This window comes from Serinus canaria, chromosome 1A (genome assembly GCF_022539315.1).
Source record: "Serinus canaria isolate serCan28SL12 chromosome 1A, serCan2020, whole genome shotgun sequence".
Taxonomy (NCBI): Eukaryota; Metazoa; Chordata; class Aves; order Passeriformes; family Fringillidae; genus Serinus; species Serinus canaria.
The window spans coordinates 15,464,984-15,491,773 of NC_066314.1; the positions used below are offsets into that span (position 1 = coordinate 15,464,984).

General features: G+C 35.2%; 1 protein-coding gene across 1 annotated transcript in view; it reads left to right on the plus strand.

Moving 5' to 3' along the window:
• The window catches only part of TBC1D22A (TBC1 domain family member 22A), a 140,029-nt gene that overhangs the window by 51,642 nt on the left and 61,597 nt on the right, over positions 1–26,790 (plus strand). The window contains exons 10-11 of the mRNA XM_030238293.2: positions 9,284–9,359; positions 21,715–21,842. Of these exons, the coding sequence (XP_030094153.1) occupies positions 9,284–9,359; positions 21,715–21,842 (204 nt within the window). The remainder of the gene's footprint in view (positions 1–9,283; positions 9,360–21,714; positions 21,843–26,790) is intronic.

The following is a 26,790-nucleotide window of genomic DNA, read 5'->3' on the forward strand; positions in this document are numbered from 1 at the left end:
AGTATTTGCTGTCTTAATAGTTCCTGAAATTATCTTCGTATTTTTTAAATACCCATTTAAAACTTGGTACTTACGCTACTTCACTGAGAGTTTGATTTTTTCTATGTAGAAAAGCTATAAATGAAGGCAGAATTTCAGCAAGCTGGAGTCTAATAATGGTAGATTTTTTGTGTAAATGTTCATGGGCTTAAAAGCTTATGAAGATCAGAAGAATCCACAACATTCTTTCCTATGACATATTTTAATATGAATGTTTATTGGCTGAGGCGCATTGTGAACCTTGTAACGGAGTTCATTTTTGGCAAAATGGTTCTAGCATTGAGTCAGCAACAAAAGGCTTTAACTTTACTGAAGGTGGTTTAAGTGTATTTTTCCTGGTTAAGGCTCAGTGTTTTGTGTAGCATTTTTGAAATGCGCAGTCATTTTCCCTTATCGGTTCCTGTAACAAGTGCTGATTTGCTTATTTTGATGTCTCAGACCTCTTAAATTTTAAACTATTTTATTACATAGCAAAAATATGTAAAAAGTTATAAAGCAAAAAGTGAGAGCTTGAAATCTACTGTGAAGGAAGAAAGCCAGGTAAAAAAATGCAAACCCCTCCAACTGCTTTACCTGCTTCTGGAACATCATTGTCACTAGCCTGTTGCTTTATTTTTTTTCTAGGAAAGGAAGTTCACAGATTAGGTATTTTCTCCTTAAAATTCTGTTTTCAAACAAAACTATCAGGTACTAAGAAGCAAAATATGGAAACCAATTGCAATGGAATTAAACTGCATCAATAAAAATTTAAGCTGTTATGTAAATGGAATAGTGCTGGATGTATTCACGGATGCACTCATCCATCAAAAGAAGGCTTGAAAGATTATGCTAGTGGTGTGACTAATGATGTTACAGTTAATTCAGTGCAACTGCAGTGCTGCTGAAATAAAAGGGTTTCTTGTTTTTCTTCTCCCATTCTCCTGTTTTGTTTCCTTTCTGGGATGATACCACTTAACAGATAAAGCAGTCATGTGGTTGCAGGCAGAGTTAGTTGGAAGAAGTAACCCTGCAGAGAAGGACTCGGGATACTGGTGGATGTGACTGGCAATGTTCACTTGCAGCCCAGAAAGCCAGCTGTGTCCTGGGGTGTGCAAGGCAGGCAAGCAGCAAGGGGAAGGAGGGGATTTTGCCCCCCTACCCTGTCCTTGTGGGTGCCCACCTGAGTGCTGCAGCCATTTCAAGGGTCCCCAGCACAGGACAGACATGGCCCTGTTGGGGTGGGTCCAGAGGAGGGCCATGAAGGTGATCAGAGGGCTGGAGCAATGAGGAAAGGCTGAGAATATTGAGGTTGTTCAGCCAGGAGAAGAGAAGGCTCTGGGGAGATGTTACTGTAACCTTTCAGTACTTAAAGGGGGCTTTTAATAAAGCTGGAGAGAGACTTTTTGCCTGGGCCTGTAGTGACAGGACAAGGGGCAACATTTCAAATAGAAGAGATTTAAATTGGGCATAAAGAGTGCATTTTCTATGATGAGGGAGCTCAGAGATGTTGTGGATGTTCTCTTCCTGGAAGTGTTCAAGGTCAGGACTGATGTGGCTTTAAACAGCGTGGTTGAGCTGAAGATGACCCTGCCCACAGCAGGAGGTTTGGACTAGATGAACTTTAAAGATTCCCAGTGGATTCATTGTGTGATGCTATAGTTCTGGCTGACTTGCATTCTGGATGAACAATCATTTCTCTCTGAAAATATGGCACAGAAGACTCCTATGTGATGTGTGTGATGATTTTGCCTGAGATGTCTGAATGAACTGTACAGGGATATGTGACATGTGGTAACTGCAATCAAAGAATCTCTGCAGAGTTAATTTATTTCTCAATATAAATTTCCATTTCATGTTGCCTTGCCAATATTGGATAAGTTTAAGGAATGCACTTTGATAACTGTTATGGTCATCTTGTGAATTTTTTGCCTAATATGAGGTAGATACATTTTTTTGCGTGTTTTGTCTTTTCAGTGCAGAAGTGGGTGATGGAACAATGATTGTATGATTGTATTTGTACCCCTTTACTATTCTTAACAGAAAACTCATTTAGTTTTCCAATCCATCCAGATAATCTCATTTTCTTGATTCTAGAATTATCAAAGGTGTTATTAAGACATATGCATTTCTTGCTGGAGTTTTTCCACACATAGTATCTATTATTTCTTCATTCCCCACTCATCTTACCTCTCTCCCTTATGTATCTAATGTGATTGTGTATTTTTACTATAAGAATGTATCTTTGGAACACAGAGACCTGTGCAGTAAAGAACAGGAGTTGGCTTTGGACAGCAGGACAGTTGCTTCCTGTCATGCATACAGCTCTCAGCTGAGAGAAGAAATAAAAACTTTTTCAAATCATCTGTCACTTTAGCAGATTCCTCTGTGGTGTTTTTTTGTCATCTGGAGGTTCCTGTGCAAGTATGTTTTTGGCTCCAGCTAGAGAGTTTGCAGAACTTTTCCAGCAGTTAATGTTTAATCTTGCATGATAATTTGATCTATTTTTTTTGTTCTTAGATTACTTTGCATCTTCTTTCTCTGTTGGTTGTCTCTAAGTTTAGGCTTCTAAGTGACTGCACATGTGTCATAACACAGTTTGATTAAAGTTTTAAAAATTGATCTAACAAATACTAGGAGTTTTTAAATATAAATATAATTGAATCTTGAAATCTGTAGCTGTCTGATAGCAGTCAATTTTGAATGATGATGTATGTAATGGTTTTCCTTTTCAGTGCTTCCTGAGGATGTGCTCTGAATTTTTTTAGTTTTTGTCCCAGAAAGACTATGCCTCACTGCAATTGCTTCTTATTTATTTCAGAAGTACAAATGAGATCTCCTGAAATCCTGAGAACATAGGATAATTCTGTACAATGTAGTGCCAGTTCTGAGGTCAGACTGACTTTCTCAAGGCTTTGTCCAGCTGGGTCTTGAACCCTCCAAGGATAGAGACTGGGCAGTGTCTGGAGGTTAACCTATTCCCGTGCTTCTCTGTCCTTATGTTGAAGGTTCTCCCCAGTAGGCAGATGGAATATTTTTTGTTCATGCTGCTTATCTCTTATCTTCCCACTGGGGACCACTATTGAAAATGGAGGTTTGTCATCTTGATAACTTGGGTTTATTAGGCTGTGATTAGGTGCTTCTGGAGCTTTTCTTCAGGCTGAACAAGTCCAGTTTCCCCAGTCTCTCAAAGAGCATGTGCTCCATATCTCTTAGCAACTTGGTGACCTTTTCCTCTTGCTTCAGTTTATTCTGAAGTTTATTACCTTTTTCTTGTATCAGGATCCTTAAAACTGGACATGGTATTTTAGATATGGTCTTGAAATACAAGAAATTATTTTTAAACATTTGAAGGAAAATGTACACAGTAAAGATTGAACTCTGGAACTGTTTGTTCAGAGAGGTTGTAGAACCCTCATTCTGGAAGTTCAAATTCAGAGTCCACGTGGCCTTGAGCAGCTTGCTCCAGGTGATTTGGCTTTGGGCAGTCAATCACTTCCCTCCATGGGCCAGCAGCCTGCTGGCTGGCTTTGTTAGGGCTCACCAGTGACTCGGTCTGAGCTTGCTGTCTGCTGAGATTTCAGGTCCTTTGGCACAGAACTCGTCTCCAGCCCATATTCTTGCAAGATGTGCTGGTTTATGCTGATTTATGAAAACCTGGTTCTGAGGCTGTGTGTGGCCATATGCAAAATATATCTTCCATGTGTGTGATAAAGCTGGTTGTCTTTACAACACTTCTAAACTGTAGATGATGCATGAGCATTTTTGTATTTTCATCTGTGGCTGTTCATATGGGAAAACAAGAATTATCCCATGAGTATTTTTTCCATGTAATTAAGTAGACATTCCCATATATCCAGATTATTAACTTTTTTTTATTACTAAATTCTCCTTTATAACACTTTCTTCAATAGTGTCTCATTAACATTCAAGTAAAAAGTTCACATTGATCTCTGCCACCTGAAAATGTAATGTTCATGTATAAAATAGATTATAACTTTTCATTTTAAGTTTGAGTATACTGGTAATAAAATAACCAAAGGGGAAATACATGCATTGCATAATGATCTAACCAGATGGATTAAAAATAGCACTAAAATATTAATATAATCATTTATCAGGGCCTGGTAATTTTTAGAATAAAAGTGAGATAATTCATATCCAGGGACCAGAGTGTGCTGAGGTACATATTAGCTGTTTCTATGTCTGATAAAATAGCAAGATTTATGACCTTCAAAGGGAATCCTGCAGAGTTCTTTCTCACTCCTGGGTTATGGAAAGTTGTTACTTACATATGGAAGGAAGGGAGGAAGGGAGGGAGGGAGGGAGGGAGGGAGCCTGGAAAACTGGATCCAATAAATAACATGAACATGCATTTCTGTTGTTAAGAAGAATGTGCAGAAATAAGTCTTCTGAAAATTCTTCACAGGACCTCCCTGGTATATTTTAAAGGAAAAATAGGTTAAATATAGCTTTCTTTGTACCTTTTCATTGAACTCCTGCCCAAGTTTCTGATAATAATGCAATTTTCCAGTCTGTCACTGAGAGTAAAATTTTCAGGAAGACAACAAATCTATTTGTAATCAGTAGATGAAATATACTGTGCTATCAGTATTAAAGTATTTTATCCTCTACCTAAAATTTGCAGCATCAGCTTTTGGAATTGTATATGTTTGTATTTATGATTTCTAGCTCTTATCCAGATTTGATCTGTTGCCTGGCCTATGCTGTAATCCAAAAAATATACCCTGAGGACTTTTGTCATTGCTATTTAACAGTTTCTGTAATTTATAATACATCCACTTGGATAAAACAGAGGTTTGACTACACAGACCAGTAGAAGGTTAGATCTTTGGTTCTGACTCTGTGGATGCTACTCTAACAGGAGAATCAGTACCTACATTTTAATAAATTGTTGGGGTTTTTTGTCCTGTTATGTAGGAATAAGTAAGAAACTGTTTTGTATGTAAAAATTTTTGGCCTGCAATGCTTTGTAAATATTTTTCCTACTTTTTAGAAAAAATATGAAATTTAGGAAATTTTGCATTCTGAAAAGTCAGGCTTAATAGTTGTAATGGTTGACAGACCTTTTCTTCTAAAGAAAGTGTCCTGGAGTAATAATGGAGCATGCTATGGGCTGTGCTAACAGCATAGTTCAGCACACTTGTGTGTTTGTTCTTGTGCATCCACACTCTATCCTGAACTGTATTCAGGACTGAATTTACATTATAATCTCTATCTTCAAGAAACATTTTGGGTGAAGTGTGCTTCCATTGATAGTGTTAATATACCTCATGGGTATCATTGGTGTCATGCTTCCCTCCCTCCTGCCCCTATCTTTTTGCATACCTTTCTGAGCAAGGTGAACCAAGATTTTTAATAGGAGTTTGCTTAGAGAATTCAGAAGTATGCAAATGAAGTACTTAAATGAATGAAAGAGAAGAATTCAGCAGATCTCTTTGTGATGTAATGAGGATGAGAAAACCTTTTTTTTCCAGTTGTCATTTGTTCATGTGATACTATACTTGAACATAGGAAATTGATGCATAGCAATTCTTAAATATGCATTGGTAGAGAAAACAGACATCCAAGTCTGTATGTCTGTGTGATTTATATGGATTGCTTAGTGTGTTCTCTATATTTAAAAGCTCTGATCTCATTTTAAAACATGAGCAAACAACACATGAACGCCTTGTGTCAAAACTTTCCATTTGGTTTTAGAAATGTTTCTGATTTTTTTTTCAGGGCAGTGTTGGTGAGCAGTGTGTATGACCTGAAAAGATAAAAAGCATTTGTGCCTACACCTCTGCTTGGCTGCAGTCATTATGTCAAATTACTGACAGTGCTTTTTTCTTTTAGTTTGGCTGTCTCTGTTTCTTCTTCATTATATAATGAAAGATTGTTTTCCATTCCTCTTCAGCTTGCTGTTTCTTCTTTTAAAATTATCCCATCATTATGTATTAAGAAAAAAAAGATGAGGGATTCTCTTCAGCCAGTGCCCATGAAGTCTCTCTTTCTCTCTCTCTCTCTCTCTCTCTCCCTCCCTCCCTCCCTCTCCCTCTCTGGGAGGACAGTCCCAATTAAATTTGTTATGAGCATTTTTCCAAGTTTCTTCCATTTAAAATTTCTCTACCCTTAAAAAAGCAAGGAATTGCTTAATGGTTTTTAAAAAAGTCTATAATTTTAGTACTTTATTTTAAATTATAACAACTAGGTTTTGAGAAATCCAGACCTGGTTGTAGTTGCAGGGAAGTAGGATGTTATACCAGTTTCTACAGAATAAGTACAGACTACTAAAACAAAGATTTGAAGCTGATGCAAGTTTTGATCTCCTGTGACATTATAAAGTCCTAACCTTCTGTATTGTAAGGTGAAACTAATTATGTGTCAGTCTGAACTAGATATTATGAGCATTCAGCTGTGAAGTAGGTTGGCATAGTTCACTGAAAGTGTGTTGGAACCTATCTGAGTAGAACATCAACGAATTTAGATATTCATTGCACGCCAATGCATGAATTTTTATGTTTTTTAAGTGCTCTGGTGTACATACATAATTTGTCATATGTGAATGCTTACTGTCAAGAACAGTGTTTGGAAATAAGAGATATTTTATGTGAACTCCTAGTTTTCATCCTGAATTTTTTTTTATATTCCCTCATTTGAAACTTTGACCATCAATAATGAGCAAAAAACAATCTCTGAAATAGTCATAAGCAATTAAGAAAATAATTGTCTTGTCTCAACAGCCCTGAGCAATAATTCATGAGTTTTGTGAGTTTGGCATATTTTTTCTTTTCTGTGTTACTATTTTTCCTTCATCTATAAGCACAAAAGGAGCAAGAATAGTGGGTAACAGAATATCTTTTATATTTTTAAAGTCTTTCTCACAGTTTCACAAACTCCAGGAAGTCAACTACAAGTGTCATAGGAGGGCATATGTACAACTCAGTTTAATTAGAAGAGAGTACTGGGGAATCCAGTAAAGATCTTTCCAGTTTAGGTGAGTCAGCACAAGCAGAAGAGTGACCCCCAGCTGTGTTCATTTGCAGTTGAAATAATGAACAGAGAAATAAAAAAGTGAAAGATCAAATGCAGTGAAAAGCAAATTTACCTCTTTTCAAATCAAGATGGCAGTTTTGGGTTGCAGTTCCAGGTTTGTATGGAGTAAATTAGGCTTTGAGAAAGAAAGTTTCAGATTCATAGATCACAGTCAAGAGTTGCACTACCTGGGGAGAGACTAATGATCGAAGCACCAGTGTTTTAACTCTGTGTTGCCTTTCAGTATTACATACAGGAGAATTCTTCTACAGAGGGTCTCTTACAGAGGAAATAATTAAATACCATGTTGCTATGCTTTGAGTGCAGTACTGCTTCTAGAAACACCAGATAACTTTGTTTAAATAAATAAATAAATAAATAAACAGTACATAAACATTTTGCAACATAAAAAAAAAATGAACACAGTTTTTATTGTTAGAGTACATTCTGTAAAGAAAGTGATTATGATATCCTAAAGTTGCTGTGCCCTGCATATTATCCATGACCAATACAGGTGTGTGTCAGACTTGTATAAAAGGCAGTGTCCCAGTGCTTGGGATAGTTTCTGTCTTCCTGAAATGAGATTATAATAGATCTGAATTCTGTGTGAGTCTTTTCATTCTCTCCATTTTGGTGCTTCATTGCATTAAAAAGGATGCTCATGTTCTGTTTGTGAAATAATGTCAACAAGCTGAAATTGTTACCTGTTTTGCTTGGTGATTGTGGAAAATTAAAAAAATTCAGGAAATTATTCTTGCTTCTTCATCCATACTGTTTTAGTTTATACACTGACTTCTAATATTAATTACTGTGAAAGTGTTACTGTTAAACTAGAAAATTTTGCTATAATTTTAAAAATAGCTATTACTGGGGTCATTTACAAGTGATCAGAGCATACAGTAAACTTTTTGATACTTTTTATACTTGTTGGCTGAAGTACTTTAATTTACAGAATTATTAGTGTATCATTTTGCCTTGAGAATTTTAGACTTCACACTTTATAGCAGTTTTGCAGAATTTGAAGATTAAATTGCAGTTCAGTTTCATAAGTCAAATAACACCTAAAAAAACTCCATGTAAATAAAGTCAGGAGAGTTCAATAAAACTTCTTTTTTGGTTTGAAATAGAAAAACATAACAATGAACTGATACATAAAATATATCAACTGATAATCATCTCTGATACTCTAAGACCAAGTTAAAATGAAATAAAGTCAAGAAAAATTAATATGTTGGGATTACTTAGCTCCAGTTGATAAAGGAATTACTCAAATGATAGCAGTTGAGGCAAAACATCCTATACTCTGATTTTCTATGCGTGTGGTGGTTACACACACAAAAAAACCCCTTCTACATAGCAACTTTCTTTTAAAATATGTATGTATAATTTTCTTTTCTTGAATCTCTCAAGAAGCACAGGAAGACAACTGTAACTGTAATGAGGTGAATGGAGGGATTGCCACTTAAATATCAAGAAACATTGCTGTATATTTAAATAATGTCATTATTTTAAAAGATTAATCACTTTGGGTTTCAAGCAGAGATATCTTTCTTGCTCTCATTATTTCAAACTCAAGTCTATATTATAGAGCTGCAATCTACAAATTAAAATCCATTTAGAATTAATTCATTCAAAGAAATATATGCAAATATAGTGCCCTTTTAGCTACATTGCTTGTGTGTTAGGTTTTTGTTCATGATATTAACTGTAATCTTGTGTTTAGAACAGTTATGAGTACATTAAAACACACTTTTGATTTCTTATGCTGCTTGAAGTTATTACTCTGTGCTTCAAAAGATCAAATTCTTTCCCTGCCTCTGATTATAGGCTAAAATTTCATATTTCCTACATTATTTGTAGAATTACAAATTTCTGAGAAAAAAAAATCACCTTAAAGATATCTAATATGGCGCATTTTGGCATGTAAGATGAGGGCCTTTTAAAGCTACTTGGATTTCTGCAATAAGGTAACTTCACTAGGTTAGGAAGCAGAGAGCAGTTGATTCAGGAACAGCTGTACAGAATATGCTGTTAGAGGTGGGGACTCACAGGACTGTACAGTGTGATGATTTACTATTTTACTGTAGAAAAAGATCTAGGAAATATAGTCACAAAACAGAAACACCATAAGAAAACAGATAAAAATACATGGATTAAGAAAAGTAATTGAAAGAAAAGAAACCTTTTTTGCTTTTCTGCAGCTAATACTTGTATGTGGTCTCCTCTTTAGGATAACTACACGTTTGCACAGCCAGGAATCCAGAAGAAAGTGAAGATGTTGGAAGAACTTGTTAGTCGGATTGATGGTAAGTCTCAAAGGCAAACTAATTTCTAACAGATGTTACACTGAAAGTGTGTAGTTAAAATGTTTGCAGGAAAAGCCAACATCACTGCAGGCACCTGCAATGGTGTGGCAACGTCACCTTCCTCAGGTGAGGAAGGCTTGTGGCACGCTGGCCTTTGAGGATCACTGTCGTGTATCATTTAAAAGAAAGCCACTAGAGCATGAGCCTCTTTCATTACTTTTTATTAAGGCAATATAATCAAAATTCAATGCAATTTCTTTGCAGCAGAGTAATGACCACGTACAAAAGGCAGCCAGTATTCATTTCCCATTAAGCCTCAATGGTTGTTGTAATGCAGGCAAGTCACAGTGGTTGTTTATGGCTGTCCTTCGGCACTATGTTTTGTGCCTTTGTGCATCATTTTGCTCTCTGGCATGCCTGCATAATTTCTCTGTGGAATCCAATTAATTAGGAACTCTGGAAATAACATCTTTAATTTTATAGATAAATTACAGTATGTGCAGGGGTAATTTTAGATTATTCTTTCATGTTTAAGCAGCGCACTTTGAAATATTTTACCTTCATCCTTAAAGTAATTCCTTTCATGAAATGCTGACTGTCATATAGCTAGAACAGAGTTTAATTAAATGAAATGCAAGAGATAATGCTTGCCCATTCTAAACGTAATCTCTTGATAGTTGGTTAAATTAATGAGCAGAGTATTAACAAAATGTTGCCAAGCAGAACCGGGCATATATTTACAACACTACCATGTCAGTGATGACTTAGAAAAAATATTTCTTGTGTAGCTTTATATTTGATAATCTTCTTGGAAACATTAATTCCCTGGTTTTGTTACATATACTGTGAAATTTTTTTGTGCTTGTTCTTGTCATAGGAAATTTTGCCTGCTTGTATGTACATCCTTAATATTTTATAATGGTCTTTGTGCTTTTCTAGGATATTAAGGTATTTTTAATGATCAAAAACCGAGGGCAGGATAAAAATGTTTGTGTAAAATTACACTATAAACTTAGATGTATGTAAAAATTTTTTGTTGTAGGTACATTTTTTTAAATGCCAGTAAATATGAAAAATATAAGGGCATATTTCTGTCCATTGGGTAGCTAAGTATTTATATTAAAAATATAGCTAAATCAGTGTATTTTGTTACTTAAAAAATAATCTAACTTCTTGTAATGTGATTTTTTATATGTAATTTTAGTCTTGCATCAATTGATGTTTACATTTTAGAAGCAAATTATTTTATATTAAATGAAGTGTATAATTAAAATTCCTATAAATAGACTTCCTTAACTTGGTCAATGAACATTTATATAAATAAATTGTTTAACCAAATTTTTAAAATTAGAAATGGCACTCTGATATTCAACTCTCTTGTTCGATTGAATAAAAATATTAAGTATAACACAATATATTATTGTTTAGTTTAAGGAAAAAAGAAATGCTGAAGTCTTATTTATACCTTCAGTGCTTTAGGGATATAGTTAAATAATTTCTGTCAATTATTAGGTTCAGGAAGCATTATTTTTAAATTTTAAATATTTTAAATTTTTTAATCTTATTTTTAAAGTGTGTTTTTTCACACTTTAAAAAAATAAGTCAGTTGTAACAAATAGTTGTGTCATCTTATACTGTTCTTTGATCATCCTTTGCAGCTGAAAGTAACGTGTGAGTTCCTGTTTTTTATCTAATTTAAAATGAAGCTGTGAAGTCTGTATAAGTTTTTTTGCAGTTTTCAGTAGATATCATGAGTGTTTGCTAGTAAGTATTGATGGGCATTTAGAACTGCTTAGGTTCCGTGGGGCCTCTGTCAGTCAGTGTTCCAAGCCTTTGCCCTTGCCTCCATGACTCTGTCTAATGGCACAGGGCCAGTTTAGAGCAGGCTCTGTGGAGTCTTGCCCTGTTGAGTTTTGAGTGATTCCAAGGATGGAGATTCTGCAGCTTCTTTGGGTAGGACTATTTGGGAAGTTTGACTACTTCCACTGTCATTTTATTTTTTATATAAATAATTATTTTTTAAAATGGAGCTTATGTCCTCCACCTTTTATTTTATCTCAGTGTACCTCTTGAGAAGAATTTGGCTTCACATTCTCTGCATGCTCTCTTTAGGTAGTTGCAGCTTTTCATAGACTTCTTTTTAAGGCTGGGCAAACCCAGTTCTATCAGCCTTTCATGTGTGAAGTGCTCCAGCTTCCTCTGCCCCCCCAGGCTGGCTCCTGTGAGCCAGGGTCACAGCAATGGAGGTAATGCTGCAGACCTGGTTTCCCAACTGGTGGATACAGAGGAAGAATCACTTCCCCTGACCCACTGGTGTCTTTCTTGCTTAGAAAGCCTAACAACTGCATGGCCTTTCTTGCTGCAAGGACATTCTTGACTTGGGTACAGCCTGTTGTCTGCCAGGATCCCTATGTCCTACTTGGCAGAGCTGCTTTCTATCAAGCTGTGCCCAGTCAGTGCTTGTTGAATGAGACTTTTCTATCCCAAACACAGGACACTTGCCTCTCCTGAATCTCAGGAGATTCCTCTTAGCCTTTCCTTTAGCTTGCCAGTGTTCCTTAAATAATAACCCTCACTTTCAGTGTGTCAAGCACTCTTTCTAATCTGGTATCATTTGCAAACACAGAGTCTATTCTATGCTCTCATTAGTTTTTAACAAAGATCCTGGCCCTAGTGCTGACTATGGAGGGATATCATTAGTAATCAGTTGTCAATTGGACTTTGCATTGCTGATCACAACCTTTATACTACAGGGGTCCAGTGTAGTAAAGATACATACTTTTCATTATTCTTTGTGCTCTTTCTTTTTGTCTGGAAGACTGTCCACTCAGTTACTTTCTTTTTCAAGAAAAGCACACCAAAATATGTCTAAGATTAAAATAAAGTTTTAGTTGTTAATTAGAGAATTAAGGTGGTTGTGTACTGCATTCATACCTTTTGGATGCCTCAGCTAAGGGATCCTGAGTTTATTGGGTTTTTGGTGGAATTGTGACATAGTTTGATTGAATATTGTAGTTTACTCTTAATTTCCTTTTTGCTTTTGTCTTTTTATTCTGGGTTTGCTATACTTCAGTGAAAGGGAAATGTATGGCTGATATAAATTCAGTGATTTTGCTTTTTAGAAAAGCCCCTCGTGATCTGTATTTGCTGTACTTACTCTAAGTGCTGATTAAGGTTACTGTGCAAGAAAATAATATTCCTGTTGGTACTGTGTCACATTATTTCTTGATGCTGGGTAACTGCACAGTGAAGCAAATCTTGATGCAGTAAGTAGCTGTGTGAGTGGATGAAGCCTGTACTGCTTATTTGCTAATAGTAATGGATTACCAGTGTATGAAAGGTGATGCTTGTGCTTTGGGGAGTGCTAATCCATTATGTCAGTGATTCAAGGAACCTTCATTAACCCAGCCTTATGGATCATAACTCCCCTCTAAGTAACTGTCCTTGTGTGTACACTCCAGAATATTGCAGAAGACTTCAAACAGGCAAAATACTCTCTTAATTTAATCATAATCTCATTGTGCTTAAACTCCAGAAAATAATTTTGATAAATTGAGATCAGTGGAATTTTTTGGTCTGTTAATGGAATGTTGTTATAGATGAGATGGAGTTTGAAGATAAAACATTATTCAATCTCATTAGTCTACTTGTCGTCATCATTCAGATTTTTCTCGGAATTATACAAAAAAATTGAGAGGGAGGATCAATAGATAGCTCAATAATACAAGGAATCTCTTATAACTAATTATCTTTTCTGATTCCTGTAATGCCAGCAGAGCTTCTCTGCTTTAAATCATGAACCATTTCTCATGGTTTGTAAAAGTTCACACTCATGTGGCACACTGTCTTCCACTTTTCCTTCATTTAGGGTTGAAGTCAAAGGGACATGGTACAGGAATGCCCAAATTAATTCAGGATTTGTGTTTCCAGAATTTACAGGTGCTTAGCACTTGGCTGATGTCATGCTTGGAAGAGTCTCAACTGCTTCAATTTACTGTAAGACAGCTAGTAATTACATGAGAGTTCTAGGTAGCCATTTAGAGAAGCCTGGGCATTTGTAGATAAAAGTAGTCTGGGGATTCCATAAACATTAGAAAAAGTGTTAAAATCATGTAGCATTCTCTCCAAATTTACAACAAGGCAGTTCTAGGAAAAAAATGTAGCCAATTATTATGTTAAATGTATTTTTTATATATGTTGGTTTATTGGTATTACAGAAAATTATAAAGTCAGTACTGACAACTCAGAAAAAATATTCTGTGTCTTGAGGGGGGATAAGTTTGAAAAGATTTTTTTCTGCATCTTTTCTAGAACAACTCAACCTAGGTTTTGCATTTGTGTTCTGCACAGTTCTTTTTTTCTATATAAAGAAATTCTGTTAATACTGTTTCACATACTTTCACCAAAAATCACCAATCGTTTTGTAGAATTTTCCCTTGGATTTTAGTGACAAGAGATGGAAAAATGCAGAAAATTATTGAAAATAATAGTTAAAAAAGCTGACTGCTGCTGTATATACTTTCCCTCTCCTCTTCAAAATGGAGGTAATGGAAAAATACCTAGGAACATAAAAGGAGTGCTGCATTTTAACTTTCTCATAAGGAAGAATTCAATTTCTCTGGAATTCCGCTACATTTTTCAAAGGTTCAGTAAAATTTCAGAGTTTCTGCTGTTTCCACTCTGAATGCATCTTCTGATCATCTGTTTTGGAGAGTTACCACAGCTATTCCTACATATGATGTTTTCATTGGGACAATTTCTAGTTTATTTGCATTTTATTGTTGTAAAACAAGTTAGAATTTTTTTAAGAGGTGTTTTGTTGCGAAGTTAAGTTGTTATATTTGGATTGCTTAAAATAATGACTTTTAATAAATACTGAATATTATTGCTTGAGGAAATACTGTTAGTTATCCCTAAGTGCAGTTAAATTGCTATTTCATCTTTTAAATCCATCTTCTATTAAAAATTTTACAAGTCTATTTTTCTTATTGCTGCCATGTTTTATATGTGTTTTCATTCACACCACATGACAGATGAATTAGATATTGCCTCATGTCTTAATGTTCTGAGCAAATTAATCTTGACTTCACTAATCATACTTTATTTATTTCTCTCTTGGGTTACAAATGTCTTTGTTGGCCCATTATCTGAAGTTCTGTAGACGATGCCAGAGCTAAGGATTTTTAATAAAGTACTTTCATGTTGTGACCTTAAATTCATATTTTGCATAATTTTTCTATTTACATAAAATTTTAAAATATAACATTCTTGTAAATAGTTATGTGTTGTGTGTAAATATGTGCAGATCAAGTTCTTAGTGAAATGTAGTCAGTTAAAACTTTTTCATTTTTATATGCATTTTTGTTTAACCACAGCAGAAAGGCTTGTTTAATTGTACCATTTTGTGTACTTCGCATGCTTTGAAATATTTGCTCTAGAAATGTCTAAAAGGTTGCTGGATAAAGTTCTTAATATTTATGTATAATATATTTTCTTATTTAATTGGAGAAGTTTATAAAACATCCTTCATTAGAACAGGATTAGTACTTGTAGGATTATCCTTTCAAAGCTCTTAGTTTATTTAAGAGCTGTGTGTTTTTAATGGGCTGCTGAAGTTTAAATGTCCAGACTTCACTTGGGATTCTTAGAGTTTCTTCTCTGAGTATTGTGTGGATGTTTTGCATTCAGCAGGTTCTTGTCCCAGGAGATAAAGGTGCCTATTCCCATAGAACTGTCCAATGCTCCAAACACTTCACAATTCTGCTCAGAGCTGAATTTCATATGACAATTTAAGCCAAAAAGTACTTAGAGATAGCTCATGAGTAGTTTTAATGCTTCCACAGTTTCTGAAGGACATTCAGTTTCTCTGCTGATTGAACTTTTTAAACTGCAGAGAAAATAGTTTGGCTTTTTTCTTTAGGAAAATCTGACTCTCAGAAAGCCAAAATATCAACCAAGACTAATACATTTTCTTATTACTCCATTTACTGTTATTTAATCAGAACTCACAGAACAAGTTATCTCTTCAATATATGTGATAGATATAGATTAATTAATTTGGTTTTTAATTTGAATCTTGGGTGTTCATACAATGAACTGATAATGAAACTGTGGTAATAGATGACATTTGATCTATCTTTGTTATGTATTTAATCATGCTAATGATTTTTTGGTTGATGGTTGAAGAATGCATAATTATATGTGCAAAATTATGTTCATGTTTAATTATATTGTAAAACATTTTACAGATACCAATAACTTTGAATTAGGATTATGGTGAAGTATCTGGAAAAAAGAGCTTTAATTGCAAGAGTTGCAAAATTGTTATTCTCAGCCTTGTGAAAGCATTTTGAATTGGAAATGGACATAGAATCTATTTAGACCTTACTGCTGCTATTGAGAATGAGTGATTAATAAGGACCTTGTTTCCTGGTCCATCTTTCTATGTCAGCTTGGTGCTGAAGTGATAGAAAATCTTGTAAGCACTTCATAATTGTTTTAATTAATTTGCACTCCAAAGCTCTTTCTCATTTTAATAAAGCTATTTTATTTAGCTCACTAGTAGTTATTTTATATCTGATTTTATGGTTGTAATTACTGTATTATACTTTAATCCACTTGTAAGTGCTGTTCACTGGGCATTTTAATTAATTGATATATCTTTTAAATAATATTTTTATGTTTTACTGTAGAGATTATATTTGTGTGCTATTACAGAGTTCAGAGACCTTAGCTAGAGTTGAGACTGACTGGAAAGTAATTTGTAAATTCCTGAGTGCTTGTAAGCACTTTAACTTTTAAATCACCAAACCTTACTATTTTCATGGCAAATTAAAAAAAAAAAAAAAAGAAAGAAAAAAGGGAAGAGATGTTTCACATTAGGGGATTTAAAAAGTGACTGGCATAAATACTTTTATGAGTGCATACAGTTATGATTTAAAAGAAGAGGCTAGAGAAGTCCAGTGATGGTACCTAGAAGTGTCTCATCAAACATATGTTTTTCCATGTTGTTTGTTGCACTTGGAATGTTGAGGACCACCTGCAAACATGGGGTTTTTCTTGACTTTTAGCTAGAAGAGTAGATCTTTCTTGATTACTACTAAATGTTTTTCCTAATATTTTCCTCCATTTGGTGTTAAATACCACAGAATTGTTTCTTTCATTTGATTCCATGAGGCTACCAGGCCTTCCCTCTTTCCCTCCTCTAGTATTTTCTTCTTTTGCTTTGTTATCAGTGTCTTGGGCTTTTCAGTATTAGCATATGGACCATATCTTTTGTTATGATGAAGATGCTTCTCAGTCCTAGCTATGAGCTATATGTTTAGTGAGCTAAATTGAAATAAACCATTATCTTTAAATGGTCCTGAGGAGAATGTCATTGGCAATACTTCTGTGTTTCTGCCAGTCATCTTTTAATTTTTAGGAGTTTTCAGTGTATTTTTTAATGCTTTTGTTGTAATTTTTTTACAGTGGACAATTTGAACCAGTTATAAAAAATAAACTAAGTCTGGAACAAGATATAATCAGCATGTAAATATTTGACTTTAATCAACGCTATTACTTGAAGTAGAACTAAGTATCATGATGAGATCTTGTCTTGAGGTGCTCATTTATGATCTTTAGAATGTCTTCTTCAGTCATCAGGAACTTCTTTTGTAATTAATGTATATTAATAGAAGTTAATATACATAACTATGAATAACTCATTGCTAAGCTATGGCCTTGACAGAATTATTTTGCTCAGAATTTCATATTGGGGGCTGTAAGCCCTTTTCTGCCTCTTCAACTGGTAACATCTGGTGTTGAGATTTTACTCCAAACTCTTACCTTTGTATCTCATAACTATCTTGGCTTTGAACAATGTAGAAATTATTCAAGAGAGAAAATTAGATTAAAAATTAGCTTTCAACAAATAGAGTACTGAGAAAGAAAGCAGTCATTGACTGGTGAAAAGATCCTTCCTTTTGGACTGCAAGGTTTTGTATGTGGGGCTGTAAGATAGGGATGGAGTGCACCTAAGTTAGTTTGCACCAAGTCAGGTGGAAGTGTTGATCTGCTGGAGGGTAGGAAGATTCTGGAGAGGGAACTGGACAGGCTGGATCAATGGGTTAAGGCCAGTTGTGCGAGGTTCAACAAGGCCAAATGCCAGGTCCTGCTCTTCAGTCACAACAGCCCACTGCAGCACTACAGGCTGGGGCAGACTGGCTGGAAAGCTGCCTTCCCAAAAAGGGCCTGGGGGTGCTGGTCAGCAGCTGGATGAATATCAGTCAGTGTGTGCCCAGGTGGCCAAGAGGGCCAATGTAATCCGGGCTAGTATCAGAAACAGCATGGCCAGCAGGACCATGTTCTCAACACTGGTGAGACCACACCTGAAATCCTGGGTTCAGTTCTGGGCCCCTCTCAGTTGAGGTGCTGAGCATGTCCAGAGAAGGGCAATGGAGCTGGGGAAGGGTCTGCAGCACAAGTCTGATGAGGAGCAGCTGAGGGAGCTGGGGGTGTTCAGCCTGGAAAAGAGGGTCAGAGGAGACCTTGTTGTTGTCTACAATTGCCTGAAAGGAGCCGGGTGGGAGTCGGTCAGTTCTCCCAAAGAGCAAGTGACAGCACAGAAGGAAATGACAAGAGGAAGCTGTGCCAGGAGAGGTTTAAATTGGATATCAGGAAACATTTCTTCACCAGAAGGATTATCAAGGAGTGGAACAGGCTTTCCAGGGAAGTGTTTGAGTCACCATCCCTGCAGGTTTTTAGAAGATGTGGACCCTTAGAGAAATGGTTTATTGGTAGGCTTTGCAGTGTTAGGTTAATGGTTTAGGATCAAGATCTTATAGGTCTTTTCCAGCCTAAATGATTATGTGATTCCATGGAAGACAGGAGTGCTGATGTGTTTCTATAGCATGTTCATGTATGTTTAAGATCAATGCAAATAAATCATTGTGCATGCAAAGGGCAATGCCAATAAGCTCGTGGGGCAAATATTGGCTCATTATTTTACTTTCCTTTTGTTTTGGTATCAGAGCAGTTTTTCTTGTACTTTTTAAGAAAAATTGCATGGGTTTTCATGAGAAATACACACTTCTTTTTGTTGAACTAAAAGGCCTCTTTATGAGAGAATTTTAACTTATATGCATTTCAGATAATTTTTAACACTTTTTATATTTACAATGGAATATGTATAAAATATTGATAAAATAGAGTTAACAACAAAGTGTTGAGGATATGAAATGTGACTGAAAAATGAATATTCAAAATTTCAAAACTAGGTCAAACATCAGAAACTATTGCTAGGATTGGTAGGAATCTTGGAGTAAAGGTGAGTGCCAAAAGGCTAATCTTCTGAAATGTTGAATTGTACAGATGGATGTGGTGACACCATGCTGTGCCACAGTAATTTGGCAGTTCAGGCATAATCTTACATTACTTTGCTGTTTTTCTTTGCTTATGTGTGAGCTTGCCTAGGGACTCGTTCTAACACCGTCTTCCTGTCAGGACAGCAGTCGAGTTATTTGGACAGGTTGTTTCTGTCCCTAACTGTTTAGTTCATGATTCTGCAATCATAAAGATTTTAATTTTGTCTTCAGTGAAACAGCATGAGATGCTGACATTGAACATGAAGAATAAATTATTTATGTGTGTAGGCCCATCTGTTATAAGAAGCATCTGTTTAAGGTGGCTAAATGTGATAATTCAAAATAATACACTTGTACCAACAAGTGTATTTAATAAAAGTATGAATAGTTATAAATGGTTTTTGTCTACAGGTTACCTTTTTTTGACAGTATGCTACTTTGGAACGCAAAGCTGTAATGTATTTTAGTCTTTAATCAGAGGATTTCCTTCACCCAAACTTTATATGTAGATTTACTGAAAATGTTGGGAAACTTACTAAATGTAATTTTTATTTCTTTTGAATTTTGATTAAAGACTTTTTTTTAACTGCAAAATAATTATGCTATCAGAAACTGCAGTAGAAGTAGTTTTTATAAAATACTTCATGTCCTAAAGCTGACAGTAATTATATAACTTCTTGTTCATTGCACATGCATACTTATTTTCATTGAAATGGAAAATTTAGATTTAGATTATGCCAGTCCAAATTACCTTTATCAGCAAATTAGCTTCTGCTTACAATTACTTACAAAGTAGGAAGAATTAGCTTCTTTAGTCAATGCAGCTTCTATTCCAGTCTTGCATCAATTACAGAGTTTACTAATACATTTTTCAACTTGTTTAGACCAGAAAGCAACTTTCAAGAAATTCATTATGCCCATTAACTACCATAGTTGAAATATCACAACTGGCACAATTTATTGTTCTTCATTACTTACTTTTAATGGCTACAAACAACCAAATGAAAATAGTTTCTGCTGTGTGAAGAGCAAAAATTTTGTGAGTTAGTAACTTTGCTTAGAAATAAAACTGCCCTTTTTTTGCATCCTGCTTGATGTACTAGATTATCAAATCATAGTAGTCTGTAATGTAGGTATCCACAGGAGACATTCAAATAATAAATTTACCCAGTATCTCACAAGTTCTGCACCATTGATGCAGTAATTCTGAGCACAGGTGTAGACTGGGAGAGGAGGGGCTGGAGAACAGCCCTGAAGAAAGGGATCTGGTTTGTCCTGGCCAGGAGGGCAAATCCCATCCTGGGGTGCATCAAACGCATCATTGCCAGCTGGCCAAAAGACTTGATTATCCCACTGTTTGTTATCCCTCTGTGTTCAGTGTTGGTGTAGCATCACCTTGAGCATGGTGTGCAGTTCTGAGCCTTACAGTTTAAGAATTTTTCTACATTTGTTTATATTTATATTGTGGAAGGGTGTGACTTCAGGAACATAAATACCAGGTCTGCTGAAGACTGCTTTAGCCACAGATAAATGGAGGCTGGCAAGTGCTATGGAGAAATACCAGTGCTTAATACATTTTCATTGATATTAGTTTTTAGTTATCCTTGGAGACAAGATGTGTTAAGTGGACCTTCAGAGTAATGTGTTGTGATATCTTATTTTTTTAAAAAGCCCTAATTTTTGATTGTTTTTAAAATCTAAAACATTTGTACTTCCAGCTTCCATATTGAAACGACTGTTTTATATTGGCTGACACTATCATATAGCCAAAAAATACATCCTGAGGGGGAAAAAAAAATAAACAGCTTCAGTCTTCATTATAATTTAGTATCACTTAACTTCTGTAACCTTAATCTGTAGGTAATGTTTCCTGTAATAGTGCTTCCATACTCTTGGGATTATTCTTTTAATTAATTTAGTGGTTTAATGCCTTTTAAGATGTTTCATAGATTTGTAAAGTTTGGAAGATGAGCATTTACTCATGGTTTTAGCTGGTAATATACCCCTGTGAATTTGGATGAAGGGATGATCTGGGCAGCAAAAAATCTCCAAAGAATGTATTTATATACAGAAAGACAGTAGGGATGTCTTAGGCTTTAACAAAGACTTCTTGTCATAAATTTGTCCAAAATAAGACATTAGCATTTCTTCAGTATTTGTCATATACACCATGATAATGCCATATTTGAGCCTGTTAACTAAAGCCTGTTAACAGAATGTCTGTGATCCTTTTTGCAGAAAATTCTGTCAATATAGACAAGCTATGTGGTAGATTAGTTCTATAGCTCTAGCAATAACCCATGCAAGGGATTATCACAGCTTTCAAATAGTGTGTGTTCTACAAGAAACACAGTGTGTGAGAGTACAGGTTTAGAAACCACTGATTTGTATTGGTTTCATTTGCATTTGTTTGTAATACCAAGAAATTATTTAAGCTCTAAGTTAGTTAAGTTTTCTCACTGTATTTCTTACACAATAAGAAATACAGTGAGAAAATACAGTCTTCTTTTTCTTGCCTCAAATGAATGCAATCTTTGCATGTCCTTTCCTTATATTTCTTTACCTTCTTAATTTAATAATTTTCTTTTTTGATTGCCAAAGTTATATTTTTGGAGGACATTATGTTATTTGGAAACCATGTTTCTTGTTGTGTTGTCCCAAAAAAATTTGTAGCCTAAGAAATTAGTGAGGATATATGTACCTAATGATTTCACATTATAACTTTGTATATTTTTGTGGTACATTTTAAAACTCTGATCTTAATGATTTATTAAGATAGTGCAACTCAGACCAGTTATTTAGTCTATGAAGTGGCAGAAAAATCAGTCCAGTTTAGCTAATGTTTAACTGATTTATATTTTGAGTGTTCTCATTTGGTTGTGAGAATTTGCATGCACCACCACAAGTTTTTCCTTGAGATTGGAGGAGTATTTTATTGTTTTAGACAGCAAACTTGATACTTCAAGATTTCAGAAAAGCTGCAGTAAAATACCTGTTTATTCTGTCTTCAGAACAAGTTCACAGGCACTTGGATCAGCATGAGGTGAAATACTTGCAATTTGCTTTCCGTTGGATGAATAACTTGCTGATGAGAGAAGTCCCTTTACGGTGTACCATCAGATTATGGGACACATACCAAGTAAGTACTGTTTTAAACCTCCATAACTCTGGTGAAGTGTTTTGGACATGCCAGTATCTTTGTGAGTGGTTTTTCTTGAACCTTTTGCTTTAGTGTCATCTGAGAATTACCATAATAAGAGAAAAAACCTTCAGTGATCACCACCTCTTAGAAATTTAATGTCTTCAGTCTTCTTGCCCTTCAAAGCCAAGCACTTGATGACATGATAGTTTATAATACTAAATTGAACACTCACTCAAAGTTAATGTCAATACTCCCTTTGTCTCTTCAGAGAAGTGAAACATTGAATTGTGCCTAATCAATGCCCTCCATCGATTCTGAGTTCCAGGCTTCTTATGGTCCATCTGCTTAACTACTCAATCCAAAATTAGCTTTCAATCTTCAGTTCTCAACCTTTGTCCTTTGTCATGTCTTCTGTCTTACTGTTTGTTCAGACAAAACTCAGTATTGCTGACCTCTGGTTGTGGTAATTATTTTTCCTTAATAATTTCTTTTCTTACTGTCAAGAGAAAGAATTTATGTTCGAGAAAAGTGGTTCATTCATTCTTAGTTCTATTACTTGATGTTCCAGTAGCTTCTGGTTGCAATTCTTGACTATATGTTTAAACTGTATGTCCTTATCTACCAGCTTCGTTGTTGAAGTTAGTGGGGGAGGGAAAAGTAGCAATATTTTAAATTCCTTAAGTATTTTCAATTGTATTAATCAGTAAATATGAGAGTAACTCATATTTTGCATCTTGTAAAGAAATGTAGTGTCTTTAAATATCACTGTCTTTATATCTTCTCATTATGTAGAAATGTTCTATTTGTTTCATACACTTTAATGCCAGAATGATGTCTACTACATCATTTATCCAGATCTGTTACAGAGGGTGAAGAACTGCTTGCTCTTCATTTAATGGGTCCAGTATGTTGTTTCAGTGAAGTCTGATGGTATCCAAATCTGATAAGAACATGTTAAGAAATGAGGAATCTATCAGTTCTACTGTTAATCTGTTCTAAGAAGTGGTATCCTTTCAGAGTTTATCTTCAACAAATATCTGAATGGAACATGGCTATTGTTTATATCTGAGGTTCTTTTGCCTCCTTTGTTTCATTATAATATCTGTTACTTATTGTGATATCTGTTATTACCTGGTGTTTTATTCTAGTGTAAAAAATTTATTCTTTATAAGACATTTCTAATAATTTGAAAGACTGAGCTATTTAAATGTTTTACTGTAACTAATTTATATCCTTTTGAATTACTTTTGTTACTGTTGCTGCAGTATTTCTAGCTCCTGAAAGTTTTTTACAATGCTTTCTCTAGCACTGCTGAGTAGTACCTGATCATTAGCCTTATCTATATGATAAAATAATGTGAGAGAGCCTCTTTAATCCAGCTAACTACTGATATGTGCCCCAAAAAAAATATGTTTCTCTGAGCTATGATTTTATGATAATGTTGAGAATTTTCCTTTGAAAATTAAGTCTGAGGTTAATTTCTCAAATGATTGCCATTGCTAGTCCATAGGCACCTCTCAAGTTGCACTTCAATGGGATCTTTATCCATAATAATTCTGATTATTTAATTATAATTTTTAAAAAATTGTGACATATTTAAAGTAGTATTTAAAAGCTTAATAATTAAGTCTTTGCATGAGATTTCCAAGGGTATCTTTTAAGTCAAGGTATCTTCAAGGTATTTTTATCCAAATACCTAAATGGAATTCTTATATGCAGAGTGGGGACTATTTTTGTGTATTAAACAAGCTTAAGGAGTAATTCTGTGTTTTGACTCAGCAGGTGCAGCAGATTTGTGCTGTTTTCTATATTTAGTAGACTGTTCTGTATGCATGTCTTGTCTAATAGTGTATTTAAAACCAAGAAGGATATCTTAGACACCTTTTTCTGAAACAACTTCAAGCAATTCCTCAAGTTGCTAATCAGATTTCAATTGTGCTTGTATTACACTGATTATCAACCTATGCTATGGATCTTTTCACCCTGATGCTATGGATACTAAATGCAGTGAACCTGCAAGAGTCAGTAAAATTCATGCAAAGTTTTTACTAAGGTGTTAAGCAATAATGTTACAGATTTTTACTCAACTTGTCATTAAGCCATTCTGTTGCCTGCCATTTCTGAGTTAATTGTTTACAGCTGTACTAGCAGTGCTGCTTTCTGAATGGAAAACACTTCAGAGACAGAGTTTGTTCAGTTGGTTTTCTTGTCTGTTTCATATTTTTAACTGTAAAGCCTGCTATAGGCCAAAAGATATATCTCATTTAGAGATATATTGTTAAAGAAGTTTTTCAGAGGGTTTAGCTATGGATGGACCTGTGCTGTTGGATTTGAAAGAGACACATAAAATGAGTAAAGGCAAGAAATATAATTAGCTTTCCAGATACAGATGGGAGGAACCATCCTGCTAATAATTGTAAGGGCTGGATAGATGTTTAACTACTTTTCTTCCTGTACTCAAAGGCTGATGATCCTGTTATCAGGCTTGCTTTTGCTACCTCACGTGTCCTAAAGCAGTAAATTAAGGACACAGGGGAGTTCTGCTTAGATTTACAGTTTTACTGTCTCCTGTTTCAGTGGGTACTCAGGATGTGCCTGTACTGACTTTCATCCCCTGATAATCTTGAACTACTGTAAACAGAATTAACTTTACCTGCACTTTAGGTTCAGAAAGGTGAACTGATCATGTTGTTATGTAACATCAGCAGGGACTACAGGTATTCATCCCTACACTGTAGATGTCGGATTTTTGCTCAGATTCTACTTACCTTGTGGCTCTTGCTAAGGGATGGGGCATTTTGAAGGCCCTGTTTACAGACATCTCTAGTCCCAGTGTGTGTCATGATGGGGGAATGGCATAGAAGCAGTGTCAGATGAGGGTTCAGGAGGGGTGGGACAGATTCCTTCATGTGGAAAGAATAGGAAGGCAGGCAGAATTGTCAGATCCCTTCATGTCTGCACCCAGGGTGCATTCTGGCTCTATTTCCTGCAGAAGTCCAATGAGAAGAAACCAGTGGTACCTTTTGAAAGAGAGGATCTGCTGCTGCTGCTTTTTTCATGGAAAATAACACTTTTCTCTCTTTTGTCTTCCTCTCTCCCCATTAAAGCTGAGACCATGCCTTGTTTCACCAAGCTGTCTGTTTTCCTCTCTTTCAGTGGAAAAATAAATATTGTGCTGTTTCCAGCTTAAATTCTAGATTGGTGATTCTCACAGCAGGCCCCAGTTTCTCATGAACTGCATCAGAGGGCTTTCAAGGGAATAACAATTCTCTTAAATTGTCTGCTGTTGTGTATTTCCTGGTGTGAGAAATAACTGCTGTTGGCTGGAGGTGTTGGAGCTGCATTCTGTCTCTTGGTATTTGTTACTGTTCTTCCAGTGACTTTTGTGAGAATGGAATTGGACACTTTAATGATGTCCACCTCTGTAGTGGAATGTATGGTAGCAAGAGTACTCTGGCTGGAGTCATATTCTCTGTCTAGTTTAATTTAGGATTCACCAGTCAGTTAGGGTCTGTGGAGTAAATTGTTGAACATATCCAAAATACCTGGACTTGAGCTAGTTAGAGTTGAGGGGAAGAGAAATTTGGAAAGGCTCCCAAATTCTCACATCAGTAAGTGCTCTGTCATTCTGTAACTGTATCTATGAAATCCACTAAAATACATCACTGTCTTCTGAAGAACTGTGTAAAGTAGAAAAAGTGAAGACATTACGAATTTTGCTTACAGAAAATATGTTGAGAAAGCTTTTCAGCTGTAAGTATTTAGTTTGATTTATTCTTTAACCTGAATTGCATTTTGATGAGTGAATTATCCTACTTCACTTGTTTCAGGCCTTGGTGGTGTTTTTTGGTGTTTTTTTTTTTTTTTTTTTTTTTTTTTTTTTAATACAGTAAATATCTTGCAAATTTTTTCAAAATACCAATTGCTTGTTAAGATATACCCAAGACATTTAAAATTTAAATCCATAGAACTGAAACTGATAAATATGAATGTTCTTGTCCACAAACCAAAATAGTGTAACATAAGACCTGAGTTTTATCTTTTATCATATCTTGCCTTTTTATCTTATATGTTGTCATCTTTTTTGGCACAAAGGATTGGTAAAACAAAGTGGCTTGATGGCTGAATGATTCAGTATATGTAAGTGTTTAACACATTTCCATGGACTTACAAAATACAAGTTAGTTTTATATTTGGTCCTTGACAGAAGGCTGCTTTGACACTATTTTAAAGATTTCTTTGCTATTTGAAAGTGACTTCTGTGGCTGCTAACTTTAACTCAAGATTTAACATACTGTATTAGAAAAGGTAGAGATGCCTCAATGCTCAGCATCTGTGCTGTCCTACTCTAGTAAGTATTTTATATGCTTACCATCAAATCTCAGAAAATATTTTTTCTTCAAAGACATTTGATGGCCGTTTCCATTGAAGTTTTTACTTTCGTTTATTTAAATTCCTAAAATGTGTGTTGTCCTTCAGGCACTTGTAAGATACTCTGTGTTTAGGAAGCTGTGTACTCCTGTGCTGGGGGTAGGAAGCAATGCCATTTCAGTGGTGGCAGCCATTCCCAGCTCTTCATCCTTGACTAGAAATGGCAATACAGGACTTGAATGTCAGTGCTTGGATACCAATACTCAGAGCACAACAGTGTTTAGTTTTGAGTGTCAGTATATTCAACTGCTTAAACATGGAGTTTAAAACTGCATTTGACTTGTAGGCAGTTTGCAGCTGGAAGGAAGTCTCTAACAATGCCATGGAATTATCTGGATGCAAGACAACAAGGTGTTTATTAACACCAGCAATAGTGACTGGTGTTTTAAATAGGATAGGAATTTTCATAGACATAAAAGTACTTAATTTTATTTATTTTTCATGTAGACTGAAGTGGATGTCTTTTATGTAGACTGTAGTGGATGTATTTTTCATTAAAGTGTTTACCTTCTGA